Source organism: Elgaria multicarinata, chromosome 8 (assembly GCF_023053635.1).
Source record: "Elgaria multicarinata webbii isolate HBS135686 ecotype San Diego chromosome 8, rElgMul1.1.pri, whole genome shotgun sequence".
Lineage (NCBI taxonomy): Eukaryota > Metazoa > Chordata > Lepidosauria > Squamata > Anguidae > Elgaria > Elgaria multicarinata.
The window spans coordinates 82,796,977-82,817,243 of record NC_086178.1 but is presented as its reverse complement, the minus strand read 5'-3'; the positions used below and the strand labels follow the sequence as shown (position 1 = coordinate 82,817,243).

The following is a 20,267-nucleotide window of genomic DNA, read 5'->3' as shown; positions in this document are numbered from 1 at the left end:
CCCAGAATAAAGCCTTGCCACATCCATATTTTCAAGTATTCATACCCCAAGCACACCACAGCACCTCAGATTACATTTGAAAATTCCCTTCAAATTGAAAATCATATGGCATGCTGGAATGAAACCATTTCCCCAATGGGCTAGTTTTCTTCACCTAGGGAAGATGCAAAACTAGTATTCCCCATCTGCAATTTAAAGGGACACAGTTCATTCTACCAAATCATTCTGCTCTATAAGAAGATCCAGGCAAAGCCTTTCAATGAATACCCAGCTAAAACTGACCAGTATTCCTCTCCTCCTACTCCTACTCCGCTCTGGCTGGGTTCACACAATATGCTAACCCACCCAGTCTGGGTAGTTGTTGAACTTTGGGTTACCGTGCTGTCTAAACGCAGTGCTTTTTCCACACAGGGTGGGTTATTGTGTTGCCTGAACACAGCACATTCATGCTTATTAGCCATGCAATGTGGCTTGTTAACCATTCTGAACAGCCCAACAACAAGCCATGGGTTCTTAAGGTGACCTGTTAGAGAAAAATAAACCACACTGCATTGCTAACAAGCCACCCTGTGGAAAATGTGCTACATTCAGACAACACAATAACCCATGGTAGGTTAGCATCTTGCCTTGCTACTCCATCTCTCATAGAGGGTCTTCAGCTACCATGTGACATTCCATGTAGAGCCTTTCCTTTCACTGCCAGAGGCCCTGCACAAAACCTACAGGTTGGCTGTGGTTGAAGTCAGAATACATATCATAATAAGTATCTTGAAAAAGTCACTGACTTGCAGAAACTCTTAGTACAGACATGACCTTAGAGAATTAAACTGATTAAGGTGCCATTTGGCTAGAATGTAGCCAAATGAGAAACAACAAAGAAACAGAACATGTATGCAGTGTGCCAGAGCACAGCATAGAATTATATATTTGGAATGAATCTCAAAAAAAATCCTAACTTAAATCCTTCAACATGGTACTGTCTACAGTTAGTGTAAAACACTTTCACACAAGACATGAAACAAGTTATACCAGAGGAAATGGATCACAGAGAAAAGGCTTTTTAAAATTAAAATACTCCTATAGATTGGATAGAATGTCTTTAATGAAATAAAATTTTCATTGAAGTCTACAGAATTCATTTGCCAGACTAACGACTAGAACATAAAATGGCATATGTTTGAATACTTGGTTTGAAAACAGGCAAAGGAATGCTTGACCTGAAAAAAGCAGACAAACAAAAATCCTCAACTAAATGTGGAATAAAAAAATAAAAGTAAAAAAGTTTCAAATGATCCACACACATAAAAATGTGTTAATAAGATTACAGCCACTTTACACCATGTTTCCCAAAAGTGGGGTTAATGCACATTCTTGAGGTAGAAAGAGAAAAACAAAAAATCACCTGGAAATGTTAAACAGGTTAAGTAGTAATCATTCATTTTTTAAAAAAATCTCAAGAAGCCTTATTATGTTGTGTACTAGTTACTTTGTATGCAGTATTGTTCATAAGAGACCATTCTTATTTTACTACTTGCATGACTTCATAGCAAACAGGTAAAATACAGCACAGTGAAGTTGCTTTCAGTTGTCTGAAACTGTAATTGTTTCCTTAGGCTGACCTGAAAGCAAGTGGTATAATCTGGAGCTTGGCATTTGACTAGGAGCTGCTGATAAGTGCTCTGCCTATGACCCTTCCTTAATTGTAACCCACGTTGCACAACACGACAACCCACCCTGTGAGTAAGCTACGCAGTGTGGGCTATTTTGGGGGAAACAACAGATGATCATGCTCACTGTGGGTTGTTCTCCCTCTCCTTCCACCTCGGTTCTCCACCCAGTATGCCAGCAGAACCCATTTGGTCTGCCTGTTCCATCCCCCTCCCCGCTTCGATTGAGACCCTTTTACATTCCCTGGCTTTCTTTAAAAAAAATATGGCCCCAGACATTTGCACAAATGGGGCCGTAAAGTCTCCCCACCCCCTGCCGCCAGACCCAAGAATGTATCTTGGCAATATCTTTGTATATTTCAGCTGCAGAAGGGAACAAGGGGAATATGAATCATACAAGGAAATTGACACAGCAAAACTGCATATAGGCTAATTTGTACACTGTTTGACAGTGACAAGGTGGGGAAAGGGGACAATATTGCCCAGTTAGTAAGGTGATCCTTGGGGTCTGAAGTGTTGAACTGAGACTTGCAGGTGTCCTGCTTCCATTCCACACTTCCCTGAGTCTCTAGCAAATAGACGGGGGAGCCTAGATTTCTCTTAAAAGGACTTGCTGAGACTTTATTTCCTTTGACAGCTGAAACATACAAGGATATTGCCAAGAGAAGACAACACATTTCCAACAGCCACAAGTGTTCACTTGCGTAACTGTGAAACACTGACAAAACACACACACAAAAACAATTTTAAAATTATGAAAACAGATTTGTGCACATTCATGAGGCCAATTTTTTAAAAAATTACATCATGGCTCCATTTACGCAAATGTTGGGGACCATTTTTTTTTTTAAGGGGTTGGCGAACAAGTAACAGCCTTTCCAAAATGCCATTTAGGCATTTTTGGAGGTACTATAGCTGGCGAGGGGGACTTGAGGTGGCTCGGGTGAGCATGATCAGAAGAGTGGCAGCGTTTTTCCAAACAGCTCTATATCCATTTGCTGCAACCATGATGGGTTGGTTCTGCCAGGTCCAGATGACACACCAACACATTGTGGGGTAAAACAACCCCTAGAAGAAACCGTGGACTGTCAGGGTAGCATCTTGGCCAAAAATAAGCCATCCTGCGGGAAGTGGTCTAGGTTTGAACAACACAACAACAACCCACCTTGATATCCACGATGGGTTGTTACATTGTGCAAACCCAATCAGCATTAAGAAACTGGGAAAAGTCCAAGAGCTCAATATTCCCTCTGCCCAAATCCCTTCATCCTTCACTTATCATTGTTAACTGTGACATAGCATAAGGTTGGCACTAGCACCATGGTTAACCAGGTTTATTTTTTTCAACCAGGATATGAATTCTGGTAATACAGAGCAGATGTAAAACTACAGTAAGGAAAGAAGGGAGGAGTTGAGCAGGAGAGACGAGAGAGCGTACAACCCTTTGGCCCACCACTAATTTATTAACCATGGCTAGGAGATCATAGCAAGGCAAGTTGTGATCCAGCTAGGTCCAATACTGTTGTTTGTTTCCACCATATGTCAAAGCATCCTTAGACTACATGTACAAAGACAACCAGCAATTGCTTGCATTTTCTATACTTACAGGCAAGTGAGTAAAAACCTGAAAGGTGCTTCTTAAGAAATTAATAAGGTCCATTAAATAGCCACTGGCTCTTCCATCTGGCTCAGTCATTGTCCAATCATAGTCAGCAAGCTGGATAAATTCATCAATCTTTTGGTTAAGTTTGGTATAAATCTCCCCTTCAGCAGCATGTCTTGCATCCTGAAAAATATATACATAGTATGCCTAAACTGAAGTTGTTATAATAGAGATAGTTTCTTGAAATGTAGGACAGTAAGAGAGGAGGTATGAGCTAAGAAGAGGGGGGGGGGAAACATTAATTGCTATTTTAATCCAAATTGAAATATATAGTTTAAAATAATTAATCATGAATATCAAAGTAATCAATTTTTGTCTCAAAAGGACTTCGATACTTTATGCTTTGTCTTGCTTTTGAAGTGCAAGCTAAGATTGTGTAAAATAATTACACCATAAACATTCTGAAATGCAACTTAGCCTTTAACTGGATAGTTTCAGAAAATTGTCAAATGAATCAAACCATTATTGAAAAATGACCTGGTTCTCACTTAACAACAACCCAGAAGGGTAGGTTGTTGGTTTATCCAGAGTTTACCCAGATTTGTCTGCCAGACAACTGCACAAAGCACAGCTTGTTTTTTCAATTCCTGGATTGTTTGATCTCTTCCTCCTTCACCTGTTTCTTCCCTGTATCCGAAATACCTTTGCAATACTCTAGTACTGGCATGTAGAGCGGCCAGGTTTTTTTAATAACAACAACAACAACAACAACAACAACAACAATTTCTTACCTGCCTCTCCATTTTGATTGAGGCAGGGAACAACAGTAAATATAAAATACATAAAACTTTTACCACTCTTGCCCGCCATCTATATAGCCTTGCAAAGCAACCCATGAAGAAACCTATGGTATACGTAACAACAACCTATAGTTAAGACAACCCAGAGTTCATAAACCAACAACAAACCATGGGTTCTCTTCCTGGGCTGTTTGTGGTTAACAATCCATAGTTAACCCATACTTCTGGTTTCATACATAATGACAACCCAGGATTCAACAGCCCATACTCTAGGTTGTTGTTACAATTACATGCAAACCAAGTCAATATGTTTCCTATTCATTATTACTGATTTGATTGGCACAATGTGAGTTTGGAAGAATGCTTGTTTCTATTGCTTTTGGTTACTGATAACAGATTATTGTTTTCTAATGAAGCTTACATCATTTGAATATTTCCCTCTCCAATGTATATAACCCAAGGGAAACAAACAATGAGCTCTTGAATGAGCAAGATTTCTCTAACAGAACATCTTTAAGGATTTTTGATAAATTTATATTCAGTTGGCATTAGACTTTGACCCTGTTTAGATGACACGCTAAGCCACGGTGATTAAACTTTTTGAGCTAAACTTTATGGCTCAGTGTGTCATTTGAACCATGACTTGGTATGTAGTGTGAACTATTCCTAACCATGGTGGCTATATAACCACAGTTTAAACACCTTCACTAACCATTTGCTGCAAAAGGGTTAGCAGCGTAACCATGGCTTAATGTGATGTCTTAGCAGGCTCAATATCTAGTTTTCGACTTGATTCCACATCTGTTGGAAGTGTGGAAACTCTGCAACTCTTATCTTTCATATATAGGAAACGTTCAAACTCAGAGCATTCTGGAAACGAATTCTAGACAGGCTACTGATAGCGCAATCTCAAACATATTAAGTCCCATTGAACTCATTGGGACTTACATCCACATGAATGTAGAATTGCAGTCTAAGAATATGTGATATGCTATAACTTGCAACATTTTATTTATTTGATTTCTTAGCCATCTTTCAAGAAGATGGCCTTCCCAAGGCAATATATCCCAGTCTTACACAATAAGGTTTAGTATCAAATTATAAAAACACCATAAATTTAAACAATTTTAAAATAAGCCAGTTAAAATACAATGAAATTTCAAATACCTAATAGCAGCAAATATCATACAACCTTTTAAATTAAAAGCCAGACAGAATAAGTATATATTTTAAAGCCCTTTTAAAAGTAGTCACACATGGAGAAAGTCATATTATCTTTTGGAAGGGAATTCTATAGGGAATGGACCACAACTGAGAAGGTCCACTCTAGTGCCCTCCTACCTTACTGATCTTAGTGGTGGGCCAGTAAGTAGGGTCTCTGAAGATGATCTTAAAGTATAGGCAAATTCATATGGGTGTAAGCAGTCCTTCAAATAACCTAGACCCATTTTTTTTAGGGCTTTAGAGGTTAACTCCAGGACTTTAAATTGGATCCAGAAACACATTAGAAACTAGCACAACTGGAACAGAATTGGTGTAATATGATCCAACAAGTCTAGCCCCACCAAGGATATGAGCAGCTGTGTTCTGTACCAGCTGAAGTTTGAGTTGTCATCAAAGTCAGCCCCATGTAGAATGCATTACAACAGTCCAGTCCGTCTATAACTAGGGAATTGAGACGTATAGGAAAACTTTGTGGAAGTTAGAGAAGATAGGTAGATGGATAACCATTTTATTGAAAAATGGAATGTTTGCCATGTTTTAAAGTGATAAAGTGCTAGATAACATATAACCATACATTGTTATTGATAATATTTAAGGCTATATTTACGCTGCCTTGGGTTCCTTGGGAGAAAAAAAGGCGAGATATAAATGCAATAAATAAATAAATAATAAATATATTTTTGGTTATTAACCTGAATTGTTATAGTTATTTAAGTGTGATGTCTATTATTTTTTAAAATACATTTCTCTAATTATTTATCCAATGAAAGCAAATAAGACTAAAGTCTGTGAATCTTCTGCTGAAATAAGTGAGGGAACAGTATTATGCATAAGTCACTATCATTAAAAATGGAATAGCAAGAAAGAATTCTATTATTTTAAACATACTGACAGTGTAATCCTATGGTTGCCTACTCAGAAGTAAGTTGTACTAAGCTCAATGGGACTTACTACCTTGTAAGTGTATGTGTGTGTGTGTGTGTGTGTGTGTGTGTATATATATATATGTATGTATGTATATATATATATATATATATATATATATATATATATATGATTGCAGCCTGAGTAAGACTGATATAAATTGCCTCCATCAGATGTAGTTACAATAGCAGAACACACTGAACTGCAGGATAGCTAGGTTGATGAAATGTATTCAGCTTTCCATAAAAAGGTACATAAGGATTAATAAAAAAAGGATTTTCCATCACAAGTGAAGCGTATGCACTGGTGTGATTCTTTGGGGGTAAAAATAATAAGTTTAAGTAATATAGAGAGCAGGAGGAGGGAAGAATCTAGAAAGGGTATGCCCTTATAATCTGACTGGCTTTGTTTGCAATTAATTTTGGATTTTTTCCCAGTAGCTTAGATACCACAAATGACAGCCACAGCATGATCCAACTGACAATTAGATAATGTGTATAGTGTCCGGTAGACAGGACCTCATTAATATTTCTGTTTAAACCCAGAATGGAAAAAGAAAGGTAAGCCAATGCACAGAAATCTGAATAGTATTCCCTTTATTACATGATACTCAAGAAGCTGCATACATGTAGGCAGTGGACTGAAAATCTTTAAGGAGCAAAGTAAGAATAACCAAAGTGCTTTTTATTTGAAGAAGTGGGGAAAGCAATTGCTACTAATGGTTTCATCTTATAATTATTATTCCTTACATTCATCAGAAAAACATTTGGGCTTTTATCTTCACAGTTGCGTTGAACCAAATTCTACAGTACGGTAACACAGCATCCAGAACAGTTTTCCCCAATGTGGTGGCCCCCATATTCCATGCAGGTCAGGTGTGATGGCACTTGATTGCTGACACATCTGGAGGGTGTCAGGTTGAGGGAAGGCTAAACTTGACCAATATATTCCAAAACATTTTTTTAATTTCCACTGTTTTTAAACTTTTGTAAACCGCCCTGACAGCTTCGGCTATGGGGCATTATATAAATTTAATAAATAAATAAATAAACTGTGGTACACAGGACCATGAATAGGTAATGACAAGAATAAGAGAACTATTAACAGGTCTCCTCCTCCCCATCTCAACAACTTGTTGCATTTGCTAGTCCTAAAATTAACATTAAACATGACACTTTGGGAGCCATAAAAATGTGAAGTGGTGAAAACCCACAAAGAATTTTGGGAGGATGGGAAGGGATAGCTAAGGACTACCAAAGCCATGGAACATGCACACCTACTGTACACACAGAAGTACATGCAAATGTGTTACGCATTCAGAACATGATTTGCACATACACATTCAAAATGCAAGGCATACACTGGCATTTAAGGTACTGGATAAATATAGTTCCAAAAGGCAACAAATTCTTCTCTGCCAAAACGATGGTGAAAGTGAATGGACTTAGCATTTTTTTTCAGGAGAAGAGAGACAGGATGATTGTGCTCTGTCCATACCTGATTGCTACAAGCAACACAACATTGGCATTTCAGCCTGTACTGATGCCATTCACATCTACTCTGAAGATATTTATTTATTTATTTATTACATTTCTATACCGCCCAATAGCCGGAGCTCTCTGAGCGGTTCACACACAAAAAAAAGATATGGACATCTGTAGGACCAGAAGTGGCAAAGTGTAGCCTGTTCTCATTGCAAGTGTCATGCTGATAACCATTTACCTGCAGAACCAGGTCCCTGCTTTTTGTGGGCCTTGTGGTTTAAGGCTAAATGGTCAAACAAGGAGTATGAAAACTCATAGCCAATCAAGCTGCACAAACACGATGGTAAAATGATCACTTCTGCTCAGTACAACAAGGAACTCTGAAAGTTGAAAATTCCCAGAGTTTTGCAGCTCACTGACTCCAGACTTCCTGAGATATTCATTTGGTCAGACTGAGCCATCTTAAATTTTACATACAGTTCTGCAAAAATAACAAAGCTACTGAATTATCACTTTTATTTGTAGGATCATAAAATATTGTTTCATACTTCAACATACTCTATTAATCTATTGGCATCGAAGTCAAATACAGCAATTTCAGTAACAGTTCTTGCACACAAGGAAAATTGCCACCAACAAATACGCAAGTTCATTTTTTTATCATTCCCATTTGCTCTAGTTATAAAATTCATAGAGGCATAAATACTCAAATAGCAGCATTAGGTGTTCCAAGGCTGAAAATACAGGAGCACAGTATTAAATCTGTGAAGCATTCCTTTACCCTTCCTATGCCCTCCTTTAACCCTGATGGCAGTGATTAATGCTGGAATTTGAAAGATTTAGTTTTAGATTTAGTTACAAAATAAAAAAAACTGAAGACAGAACTAGGCTCAGTATGAATAATCCTGTTTAGTTTGATCGTCTGTGAAATCCTGTCCTGTTTGGGTGTATACACAACAAGGTAATTATTTGAAACTCAAGATACATCCATTATGGAACTGATTGATACTTGTTTTGGTTTTTTTACTTGTTACAAAACATTTCAAATTTGTAGGATTAAATTAAATAGACTATAAACCAGGGTTTTGCATTGTCATCATTGCACAAAAGTGATTTAAAGTATTAAGATTTCTTTGCCTCTTGCAAATACTATAACTAGAATCCAAAGAACCATGAAACTAGTTCCATGAGCATGAAGGGTATATAGATAAGTTCTTATCTAAAGAGATCCCCGTGCTACATGACAAACTGCTTTTGAAACTGACTACTGATGCAAGGCACACGATGCTGGTGTAATAATCCTAGCCAGGCCTCATACTGGCTTAAATTGGGTCCAGCTACCCAGTTTAAAAAACAACACACAAACAGTTGGAAACTTCAGAATGCATTTGCTAATAAAAATAGACTTAGATAACCACTAGCATGTATGATCAAGTTTCAGAAATGTGATTGTGTAACTGAAGACGTTGGGCACAAACATATCCTAGTTTTGCATCCTTGCAACTATGACCTCATCAGTATCTATCTGGTACACAACTCACCATGGATTAAACTTTAATGTGATTATTCCATTTAAGTTAAATTAAGCTAACATTCTGAAAGTGATGACATCTATACCATAATAATAATGAACTCATGTATCTCAGTTCATTTCATCTACTTTACTGCTAAGGTAATGTACCCAATATTCTCTTGGACATGGTTTGTTTCCTGTTTGAAACTCCTACCCACCTGTGAAGACTGAGTTGCATTTCATTCTGTTTACTGCATTTACCTGATATATTCAAACTTTCATCCCAAGACTTAAGAGGACAGCAAGATATATCTAAACAAGAAGAACTGGGATCCCTAGGTAGAGACCTGTTTATTTAAAAATAGTAACATCACACATACCTTAAATGTTGAAAGACCATAGAGTCTTGCCGTGTGAAGAGTCTCTTGGGAAATATTTGTAATATTTGTTATAAAGTCCTCAAGATATTTACATGCTTGTTCCAAATGTGTTGTGTTTATGATAATTTGCACCAGCTTTAAACACAAGAAAAACAGTAACAAATTCTGATAAAAGTGCATTTACGACATACAATTGAATTTGATTGTATAGACTCGAAGGCAGATTCTTCATAATATGCTTATTAGCAATACTAAATATGCAAAAGCTATATAGTTTAACAGATTTCTGCAATGAGTGGGTTCACATGATCACAGTGGGGGCATTAAGCCACAGTGGCCGGGCGTGTACTGGAGGGATTTACATAACTACCCTCACTGGTGTGGCTTGCCATGTCATGCGAACCCAGCATGGGTGGCTTGTTGCTATGGCTTACAAGCTACTCAGAACCATGCACTGTTGTAGGATTCTGGGATCACAACAAGCTACCCTTGCTGGCCCTACCCTGTGCCTGTTTACACTTCCCTGTGCCTGTTTGCATTCTCCTTCCCTCTTTATTGTTTACTACAACTTATTAGATTGTAAGCCTATGCGGCAGGGTCTTGCTATTTACTGTGTTATCTGTACAGCACCATGTACATTGATGGTGCTATATAAATAAATAATAATAATAATAATAATAAAGCCACACTGGCGAGGGTAATTATGCAAATCCCCCCAGCACACAACCAGCACATGTGAACAGGCCCGATGAGTCAATTTTCTAGTTACAGGAAACCTTTTCTACATTGACCCTATTCAGACAACATGTTAAGCCATGGTGGTTAAACATATTGAGCAAAACATTATGGCTTAGCATGTCATGCAAACCATGACTTAAGTGTGTTGTGTGAACCATTCCTAACCATGGTGGCTACATAACCACAGTTTAAATATGCCCACTAACCATTTGTTGCAAAAGGATTAGTGGCTAACCATGGCTTAGCTTCAGGCCCATGGACTTATCTATTGAGAAATCCCTATCTAAGCAGCCCCTGCCACAGAAATTCTCATCATGATTCATGTTGGAATAGTGTTAACTTACTGGGCCTACTAAGCATTGCCATCACCCTGTGTAAACTCAATCTGCACTCTAGAATGTACCCCAAACACCCCCTTTAGCTACACATTATAGGCAAGGAGAAGTAATAATAGTGGACACGTCGCCTTTCAAGGAAACATATCCATCATTTGACCTTCTCATTGAGGAGCTGCACGGCTCCTAGAAACATAGTTTGAAAACCATTGAACTACATATGACAGCATACAGAATGCTAAACTTACCTCTGTCAAACCTATGTGAGGCTTTTTGATGAGGTTTTGTAAACAACTGCTTAAAGTTCTAGTCAGCAGCAAATTTGTAGATTTTCTAAGCATATCATCTATTTCTGTTGAACTGGAAAACAAAGTTTAAGAAACTCTGAAAACAAATGACTAAATCAGCAATAAGATCTTTAAATGACTGTGCAGCCTTTGACTCTTCCTTGCTGTCCACCCCCTATAAGGGTACCCCCAATGCTACTTTTGTACTCATCTTTATCTTCAGTAGTAGATTCTCAGAGGAGAATTCATGGAAGGAGGATGACATGTTTCCCTGCTTCATTAGAGAGAAAGCTCACTGAGCAAACTCCAGAAGACTAACAGAAAACTATGGGCCCATTCAGAAGACACCTTAAACCATGGCTTTAACCATGGTGGTTAAGCCAGAAAGCCAGACTGTGTTCAGAAGACACCTTAAACCACAGCTTTAACCACAGTGAATAAGGCTTTTTGCTTTATTCACTGTAGTTAAAGCCATAGTTTAAGGTGACTTCTGAACACAGCCCGGCTTTCTGGCTTAACCACCATGGTTAAAGCCATGGTTTAAGGTATCTTCTGAATGGGGCCTATGTCTTTTTGCTGTGGCACAAGAACACACACACAACCCAACCTTACTAACACACTTATGGAAGACACAAATATAAAGATGGAAGTCTTAAAGACAGGGGGCAGAACCCCAGATCCCTTCCTCTGCCCCTGCCCCCAAACACAAGCATTTGTTGGGTTTTGTGCAGCTTCCCCCTCCCCCACCCAAAAAGGTTGAAATGACTTTCCTAACCCTTAGCTACTGGGAGTAAAAGCTTTAAGCAAAATCATGTTGGTATTTTTTATATTTTGGTCCCATCCTCTTTCGCCTTAGGCCCTGCCCACTACTGAATGCAACCTCCGAGATCTCCTCCAAAATATAAACCAGTTCATAGGCTGAAGGAAGTTCAACATCCATGGAATGGCCAGGATGGCTTTTAATAATGGAAGGAGCCCTTTAGCACAATTCCATTGTATGCCAACGGTTTATTTATTTTTTTATTTATTTGTTACATTTCTATACCGCCCAATAGCCGAAGCTCTCTGGGCGGTTCACAACAGTTTGTAACAGACTGGTTTCAAAATAAAAAGAACATGATACACTTTCATATTCTAGTGTTTCACATGAGTTGATATTCAAATGGAACTTATTTGCACTTGGTTAAAAGAGTTTAGCACTGTCTAATAACATTAGGACAGAGTTCATAATTTCTATTGAATAGATCATACACGTTCTCAGTGGAACACTCCCATCCTTTTAATACATAATTTAAATGTTCATCAAATGCACATACAGCCCTATCTGTTGGGGACCAGTTTTCAAAAATTGCTTACTCTTTCTAAGATGCAAGTTTTTCAAAGATGCTGCCAAAGTACATTTCTTTTCCATGTTTGTGTTTGACTTGCAGGTTGCATCTTTGCAGTTTCAGAATTGTACACTGCAGTCTCGGAAGTTTTGAGGGAACTGTTTTTCTAGTATGCTGTCTAGCAGGTCGTGCCTTTTTCATTGTTACTGGGCAACCATTTATCTACTGATAAATTTCATGACACCTTGCCACAACGTATAGCATTTTTTACATGAGGGAACATTCAAGAATGCAAATTCTCCTGCCAGAGCTAAAACTAATAGGACTTACTTAATGAAGGGTGGGGAGGTGGGGGAAGGGTTTCAAGGTTATGCAAAGTATCCTTTAATGTATGCATTTTTTATCCAGAGAACTGGTTAACGTGTTAGGCATATGACACTTATCAAATGTGTGTAGTATATGGGAATTTGTAACATTTGGGGATAACATTGATTAACAGTATTCAAGTCATAAATGAGTATGACATTACTATTAAGTTTCCTTAATCATAATTTGGTATTCATTAATGCTGCTTCCTTCTGGAGGCAGGCTGATCATACCTACACATAGTATTCAAGATATAGATACAAAATTTTATGTATGCACATTGTGGTTTACTTTTTTTCATTTATTTTACATTTTCTATCCTTTTCTGGATAACCAAGTATAAGATAGTTCATTTACTACAGAGGACAAGACTTCAGTCAAGCTAATGTTTTGTTAGTAGTTTGACAAAACATAATATATGCATTTGTGTAATTTGGACTATGTTTGTTAAATAGTGTAATTGGGAAAGCGTAATTTGCATGATTAAATAGTTCCTGTTTTGAAATGCAGACCATGAAGCTTTATTAGTTCAGTATGTGTGAAAGGAGAGTAATTTACAGTTGTCAACAGTGCACACAGCTTGATGACAAACTGGAAATAGCTTCCAGATTTCAACAAGCAAAACGGAACTACACATTTCATCCAATTAAATCCAAGCAATACTTTTGAGACTGGCTAAAATGGAAGCCTCTGAATATAACTGTTTAAAGCTTCCTTTGTACTGAAATTTGCCCACCTATTAGAAATTTAATTTCTCAGTATTTTGAATAGCTTTAAAAACAAAATGTAATTCTGAATCGTGGAAGAGCGGAGCAGGGAGGACATGGATAAAACCGATCACTTAAAACCAAGACCAAAGCCATATTTCCAATGATTTAAGTAACAGGACGGTTTGGATATGCAATGCTTTCTCTAAAAATCATCACGGAACGTGGAAACAAAAGGAAGGCATTTTCTAATGCAATAGAGCCAGAAAAAGTAAAAGGTCTAAACATGATGGGAAATCTTTGCCAACCATGTAAATCTAGGGGCCATGTTGGAGGGATAGTTCATACAAATTGGAATCACCACAAGACCTTAGCCAGGCTGCAGGTCTGGCCGCAAAGACCCTACACCACTCCCTAGGGCCATTGCAAGGAGGCTGCCATCTTGTAGATTCTTTAACTGGTAATGTAGTCCTGTATGGATGCATGATGGATTGCATCTTATCACATTCACAATTCATATGAAGCTGCTCCACACCTGGTCAGACCATTGATCCATCTAGTGTCTAACCCAGAGGTGCACAATCTGCATGCAGCCTCCTAAGTGTTCCTGACTCCACCACCACAGCCAAATCCCCCACCCACCTGTGCTTTCTACTCCATCCCCAAGAAAGGATGGATGGATGGAGAGAAGTCTTTCTGCTCCCTCCCACAGAGATTCTCATACGGATCACTGGGATGTGAGTGTATACACATAGAGCTCCCCAACCCTGTACCACATGCACCCCTTGGGGGCAAAAATAATAATAATTGGTCTACACTGACTGGCAGCATCTCTCCAGAGTTTCTGACAGGAGTCATTTCCCACTCTACCTTGAGATTCCAGGGATTCCGCCTAGGACCTTTGAAAAGCAAAGCACGTGTCCTGCATTGAGCAGGGGGTTGGACTCGATGGCCTTGTAGGCCCCTTCCAACTCTGCTATTCTATGATTCTAAGATTCTACTGGGAGATGGCCCTTCATCCTCTGGATGTTTTGAAGCATAGGCAGAACGAATGCATTAAAACTTACACTCACCGTGAGACAGCTTTTGCAAATGCTTACCTGCGATGAAGTGACTCTGAAAATTTAAGGCTTGCATAAATAAATTCTTTAACCTGGATATAAATCTGAGGCACCGACTGAGACATTGGAAGTTTCTTTGGAAAACACTGCTGTGGAAACAAAGCACATGTGCCATGCTGTATTGTATTTCAAACTGATTCAAGCTAAGCAGGCTGGAAAAGAAGACCTGGCTCTCACAGGTTAATCTATATTTAGTTGCGTCATATTTGTGGTCATCAACTGTATTCTCCTCTCTGCACAGAGATAGGCTCTTCATACCTGAAATCTGGTAGGTAATTCCTCACGTTGTTAAAATATGCTACATTATTTTAGGTTTCCCCATAGCTAGTTACATGGTTACAGTGAAATGATAAGGAAACAGAAAAATGTTCTGAACTGTAACAAAAAATTGTCCAAGGGAGAAAAAAATACTTTTAAAAAATTGTTCATATTCTTTCCAATTATATGATTCTATGAGTGTCTATTGCTTTCTCAATTAATAACCAGGACTATGCTCCAAAAGCTAGACTTGAAGCATGATAGTTAATATCATCACTCTAACACCTAAGCATAGTAAAGTGGCAAGTGGTAAGACGACTATTAAAGGCGATGGGTGAGGAAGCAATGAACATGATCTCACAGTCCTCAGCTAATCCCTCAATCCTTAGTTAACAAGCATGTATGTGTGCACTGAGCCAAAATGAGATCTACACAGAGAGACATAATGAAAATTGATCCTGGCTTGTGCGACATCTATAGGTTGAGCCAACTGTAGCTTGCCACATTCAGACACTGTGGGGATGTTCAGACAATCATGTCAGTAAAAAATCCAACCATCGTGGCTTCCCCCAGGCTGCACTCGCATCAATCATTTGCGTAATTCCCCGTGACGCAGCATTGGGTGACGTCTCGTCCAACCCGAGCACGCAACACAGCAGGGGTGGTTTGTATCCACCCTACAATCCCTAGTGCAAGTCACTGGACACAGATTTATGAGTTGGACCAGACCTTAGTCATTTTAACTTCAGCCCCATTTATTTGAATGGGTCTACTCTAAGCATGACTAAATCTGGATCCAATTCACTGGCAACCTCTGAATTCCCACTAACTACAAACAAAAAGGCTGGAGCCACTTCTATACTGTCCCAAGTTCTCATTTTTTCACCTTTTTGTAAATGCTCTCTATGTATTTGATTTTTAACAAAAGAAATAATAAAATAAAAATCACCATAAAGGCAAGGAGGAAGCGTACAAACCATGGTTTCGAGGTCTGAATGCAACCTAACTGTCCTTAATTGGTTTCAAACCCAATAAACAGTATGTGTTTCTTACCTTATCAAGTTCTGGATCTTGAAAAGGAAATTTGCTAATCACAATTTTGTACTCCTCTTCAGTTGTTACAGGAATTGAACTGTAATTATCTGCTTCAAAAATATCCCTGTATAATTCAATGAGCAAATTAGGAACATAAATACTAAAACATACAGTAAACATGACAATACATAGGCATATACGGATACAACTTAACCAAGTTAAAGCACCTTTGCATCAAATTGGGAGAGTTGTGCATTATGAATTTTGGGGTCATGAAATGTTCACAAACAGTCTACTGCAGGCACACACAGCCTGGGGACAGAAACAGCTGTCAATTGCTCGTGCAAAGAGATGCAGAGAAGCAAAGAGGCAATACTGTCACAAAAATAATCAACTATTAGGTTGACTGTACAAGAGCGGCATGTGTAAGAGTAGAGAATGTTCACAAACACCCATCAGCAAATGTTCGTGCATCTTCATATATGTGTTCATTTTGCATGATTTTGATAATATCTGCTAGCCATTTAAGATATACAAGATGTTATGTAGGGCACTGTAAGCTTGCCTTCCTTCAATCTTGTAAGACTTCACCAAACATTGTTTGAGGGTTAAACAGCACTCAAATAATCCACAGCTTGTTTTAGGGTTATTTGAGGATTGCCTAAAGCTTAAACAACCCCCTGCTGCCTGGGTTTGCACAACGTCACAACCCAGGCACCACGCAAAAATCTGTGAACTTCGGCTATTGGGTGGTATAAAAATGTAATATATAAATAAGTAAAATAAAAATGGTGCCCAGCACAACAGAAGAATCCCCATGGGTAAATTAAACCACAGCGGACTGCTGGGATGTGTGCATTGCAGAATGTGATTGCAGAATACACACAAGTACAGGTTATTTCATCAGGCCAAGGAGATGGACAGCACCTCTGCTGATATGACAATGGTCAAAAAGTCTTGGGATTCTCCAAATTGCTGCCCTTTCAGAATATAAATATTGTTTCAAAAACTGGAAACTGAAGTATTCAAATATATAGCCATTGAAAGAGGAACCAAAACTGGTTAGCATTACTTTGAAATAGATCCTTCTTATTTTGTCATACCAACCTGAACAAGACAGCCCATTTTTTAAGCAGCGTCTCGTTGTACTGGTCTCTTATTTCAAATAAAAGATCAAACAGTCTGTTCACAGGAAAACCGTAGCCCTAAGAAAATGATATAATAAAATAATATTTTAAAGGAGCTATCAAACGAGCGTGTAGTATGGCTACATTTGAAGACCTGAGGTCTGCAGCCAATGTTATGGCGAATAAATTCCAATATGCACAATCCCTTTCCCAATCAATGGACCATCCATGATTTTCCTTCCTCTCATCTCCCATCCCTGGCATGGTTCATGTGTTGGAAGTGGTAATAATGCAGTGGAGAAGCTGGTGATCACCACTTTTCTCCACCATGACTAGAGATGTTGGAAAAATCCACAATGGAACCAAATGAGTTTGGATTTTCATGAATCCGACCCTCAGATCCCACAGCGGACCAGCTTTTCCCCTGTCAGGTTGAGTCTGCAGACTTGTGGATCATTTTCCTAAACCTTTGAGAATTTCTGTCATAAAGAAATACCCAAACATTTTAAAAACCCTGGCCCAAAATGCACAATTTCTCCCATAGGCTAAAGTGTGACAATGCTCATTTGGGGGGAATTTGCGCACTTGTGAATTTGCACCAATTCGCATCTATGTAAATTTGCATCCGTGCAAATTCCGAAACTAAAAAAAAATCCAATTCCATGGATGGGTGGAACATGGAACAAAACGAAATACAGACAGAGCAGATTTTACACAATCTGTACCATCCCTAACCATACCTTTTATAAAATATGTGAGCCAAGTGCTCTACCATGATATCTGAATACATGGAAGAGAAATTATGTGAGTGGGGTCTTCATGTGAGCTGGCATTGCGGTGAAAGAGCACCTGGATCACACATTCATGGAGGGAAGAGGCCAGCGTCAGTAACTGCTGCCAACTTATCAACCACAGCTTCCTCTTCCACCAATCTTTCTCCACATCTTTCTCCAAATGCACTGCAACATGTGGGCTGTCTTTGCATCCCCTCTTCTCCCAACATAATCAGCGTTTCACTCCTTTTGTATAAAGCTGATGCAGATTCTATCCTCATAAACACGTTTCCCAACTTCTTCTCTGCTCTCTTCATCACAGGAGAAATTAACAACTGAACAAGGGATATTCCACATTTATTTGAGAACAAGATGTTCCTTGTTTAATTTTTAACATCTATACATAGTGAGCATGTGAGGATACGAACTCAAGTTTTTCAGAATGCAATACAAGTGATGCAATTACTGATTTAAATGAAAGTCAGTTTCAAAACTATGGTCCTGCCATACCTTCCAAACAAAGAATAATAGAGCAGCAATCCTATACCCACTTATCTAGGAGTAAGCCCCATTAAACTCAGTGAGACTTACTTCTAGTAGACATGTATTGAATTATGCTGTAGGAAACTTCATATAGCCTTTCCTAGACTTTTCATAAAACACTCTCAATATGTTCTCAAAACTGTAATTCCCAGAGTTCTTTAGGAAAAGCCAGATGTGCCCTAAGGGATCCACTTTGTCCAGTGATCCATTATAAACTCCCCCCCCCCAATTAAACTGCTCTCTCCTTAAATTGTTTATTCAAATATATTATTTTACCTTCCCGGTGAATTTTATTATGAATGGACTAACATTTCTACCTAGATTTGATCTGTTTATTCAATGAACTTGCTTTACAATAAATAAAACAGTGCACATTTTGTCAAACTTAATTTCTTCTCTTTATTCTTGTAACAGTGCATTATGACTGCCAACAGGAAGATGATATTCTCTTTGAGTTATATGACCTATCACACTTCTATTTAAATTATCAACTTTGGTCCAATACCTTTTTTGGAATAAATAATAAAACTAGTGTTTTGGTAATGAGAAGGAACACAAGCCAAGATGTGAAGTGTATGACATAGAATTATTTCACATGTAACTCAGAGTTTCCAACTAGGAGTACATTCAACAAGAAATTTATTTATTTATTTATTACACTTGTATACCGCTCCCATAGCCAGGGCTCTCTGGGCGGTTTACAGAAATTCTAAAATTGAGATAAAAACAAGTATACAAAATTTAAAACTCTAAAACACAGCACATACACACATAAAGCATTAAAAACCGATTACAAACTAAACATGTGGGTGATTAAGATGTGCCACCATATGCCTTGGCAAAGAGGAAAGTCTTAACCTGGTGCCGGAAAGATAGCAGCGTTGGTGCCAGGCGAGCCTCGTCAGGGAGATCATTCCATAGTCTGGGGGCCACCACCGAAAAGGCCCTATCCCTCGTTGCCACACTCTGAGCCTCTCTCGGAGTAGGCACCCGGAGGAGGACCTTAGATGTTGAACGTAGTGACCGGGTATATTCGCGTCGGGAGAGGCGTTCCATCAGGTATTGTGGTCCCAAGCCGTGTAAGGCTTTATAGGTCAAAACCAGCACCTTGAATTGGGCTCGGAAACATACAGGCAGCCAGTGCAAGCGGACCAGAGCAGGTGTTATATGGTCAAACTTTCTGGTTCCCGAAATCAATCTGGCCGCTGCATTTTGCACGAGCTGCAGCTTCCGAACTGTCTTCAAAGGCAGCCCTACGTAGAGCGCATTGCAGTAATCTAACTTGGAGGTTACCAGAGCATGGACAACTGAAGCCAGGTTATCCCTGTCTTGCAGACAATCACAGCTCCCTGATAAACAAACTATATTACAGAAGTTACTGGAAATACGTATTTGTTGCATTCACACTTCCCATGTTTAAGTGAATATTAAGCCATCTTGGTGTACACCTAGTCTTAAAGTGTACATTTCATAGTTTTGCTCTTGAGAAGGAACTCAAACACATTGCAATAAGAGTCGCAAATGGATATCTAATGGCATGGCTGAAACATAATGGTTTAATTCAATATCTAAGCTGCCACTAACCTGCAATGTATCCGCAAACACAACAATCAGATTCTTCAGCTCCAGAACAAGATCAGGATCAGTGCAATAAGACTGAAAGTTAAGATCACACATTGTATTATAAAATTATTATTTTTAACTAATAGCAATTGTATTTCCAGTTCCAGCAAACAAATCCAGTTGATGTTTATCCCTGGATGGCAACTAATCTTAAGAGTGGGCCACTGCTGAGTGGAGATAAAAGACAGCTTGGCCCTGTTAACATGGTCCTCTTAATAAAACTCACCCTCCACCTTTTCCCCACTCTCCCTATGTGAAGTGACTTAGGAGAGGAGAGAAAAGAGAAGACAGAAGATATAAATGAGCCTTCTTAGAAAAGCAATCTGGACAATCCTCTATTTTTCAAACTATATGTGCAGCAGAACAGCAAGAAAGGATCTCAATCTCATAATGTTCTTTCTTGTCTCAACCACTCATCCAGCAAAAGAAAT

General features: G+C 38.7%; 1 protein-coding gene across 7 annotated transcripts in view; it reads right to left on the bottom strand.

Annotated features, from left to right (window-relative positions):
- The window catches only part of EXOC6 (exocyst complex component 6), a 111,953-nt gene that overhangs the window by 46,548 nt on the left and 45,138 nt on the right, over positions 1 to 20,267 (bottom strand). For 5 of the 7 annotated variants that reach the window (XM_063132873.1, XM_063132868.1, XM_063132870.1 and 2 more), the window contains exons 12-18: positions 19,798 to 19,869; positions 16,878 to 16,975; positions 15,789 to 15,894; positions 14,457 to 14,566; positions 10,917 to 11,028; positions 9,596 to 9,730; positions 3,274 to 3,453 (exon numbers count right to left, since the gene is read on the bottom strand). In XM_063132873.1, the coding sequence (XP_062988943.1) occupies positions 3,274 to 3,453; positions 9,596 to 9,730; positions 10,917 to 11,028; positions 14,457 to 14,566; positions 15,789 to 15,894; positions 16,878 to 16,975; positions 19,798 to 19,869 (813 nt within the window). The remainder of the gene's footprint in view (positions 1 to 3,273; positions 3,454 to 9,595; positions 9,731 to 10,916; positions 11,029 to 14,456; positions 14,567 to 15,788; positions 15,895 to 16,877; positions 16,976 to 19,797; positions 19,870 to 20,267) is intronic. The other 2 variants (XM_063132869.1, XM_063132875.1) reach the window with 1 other exon arrangement.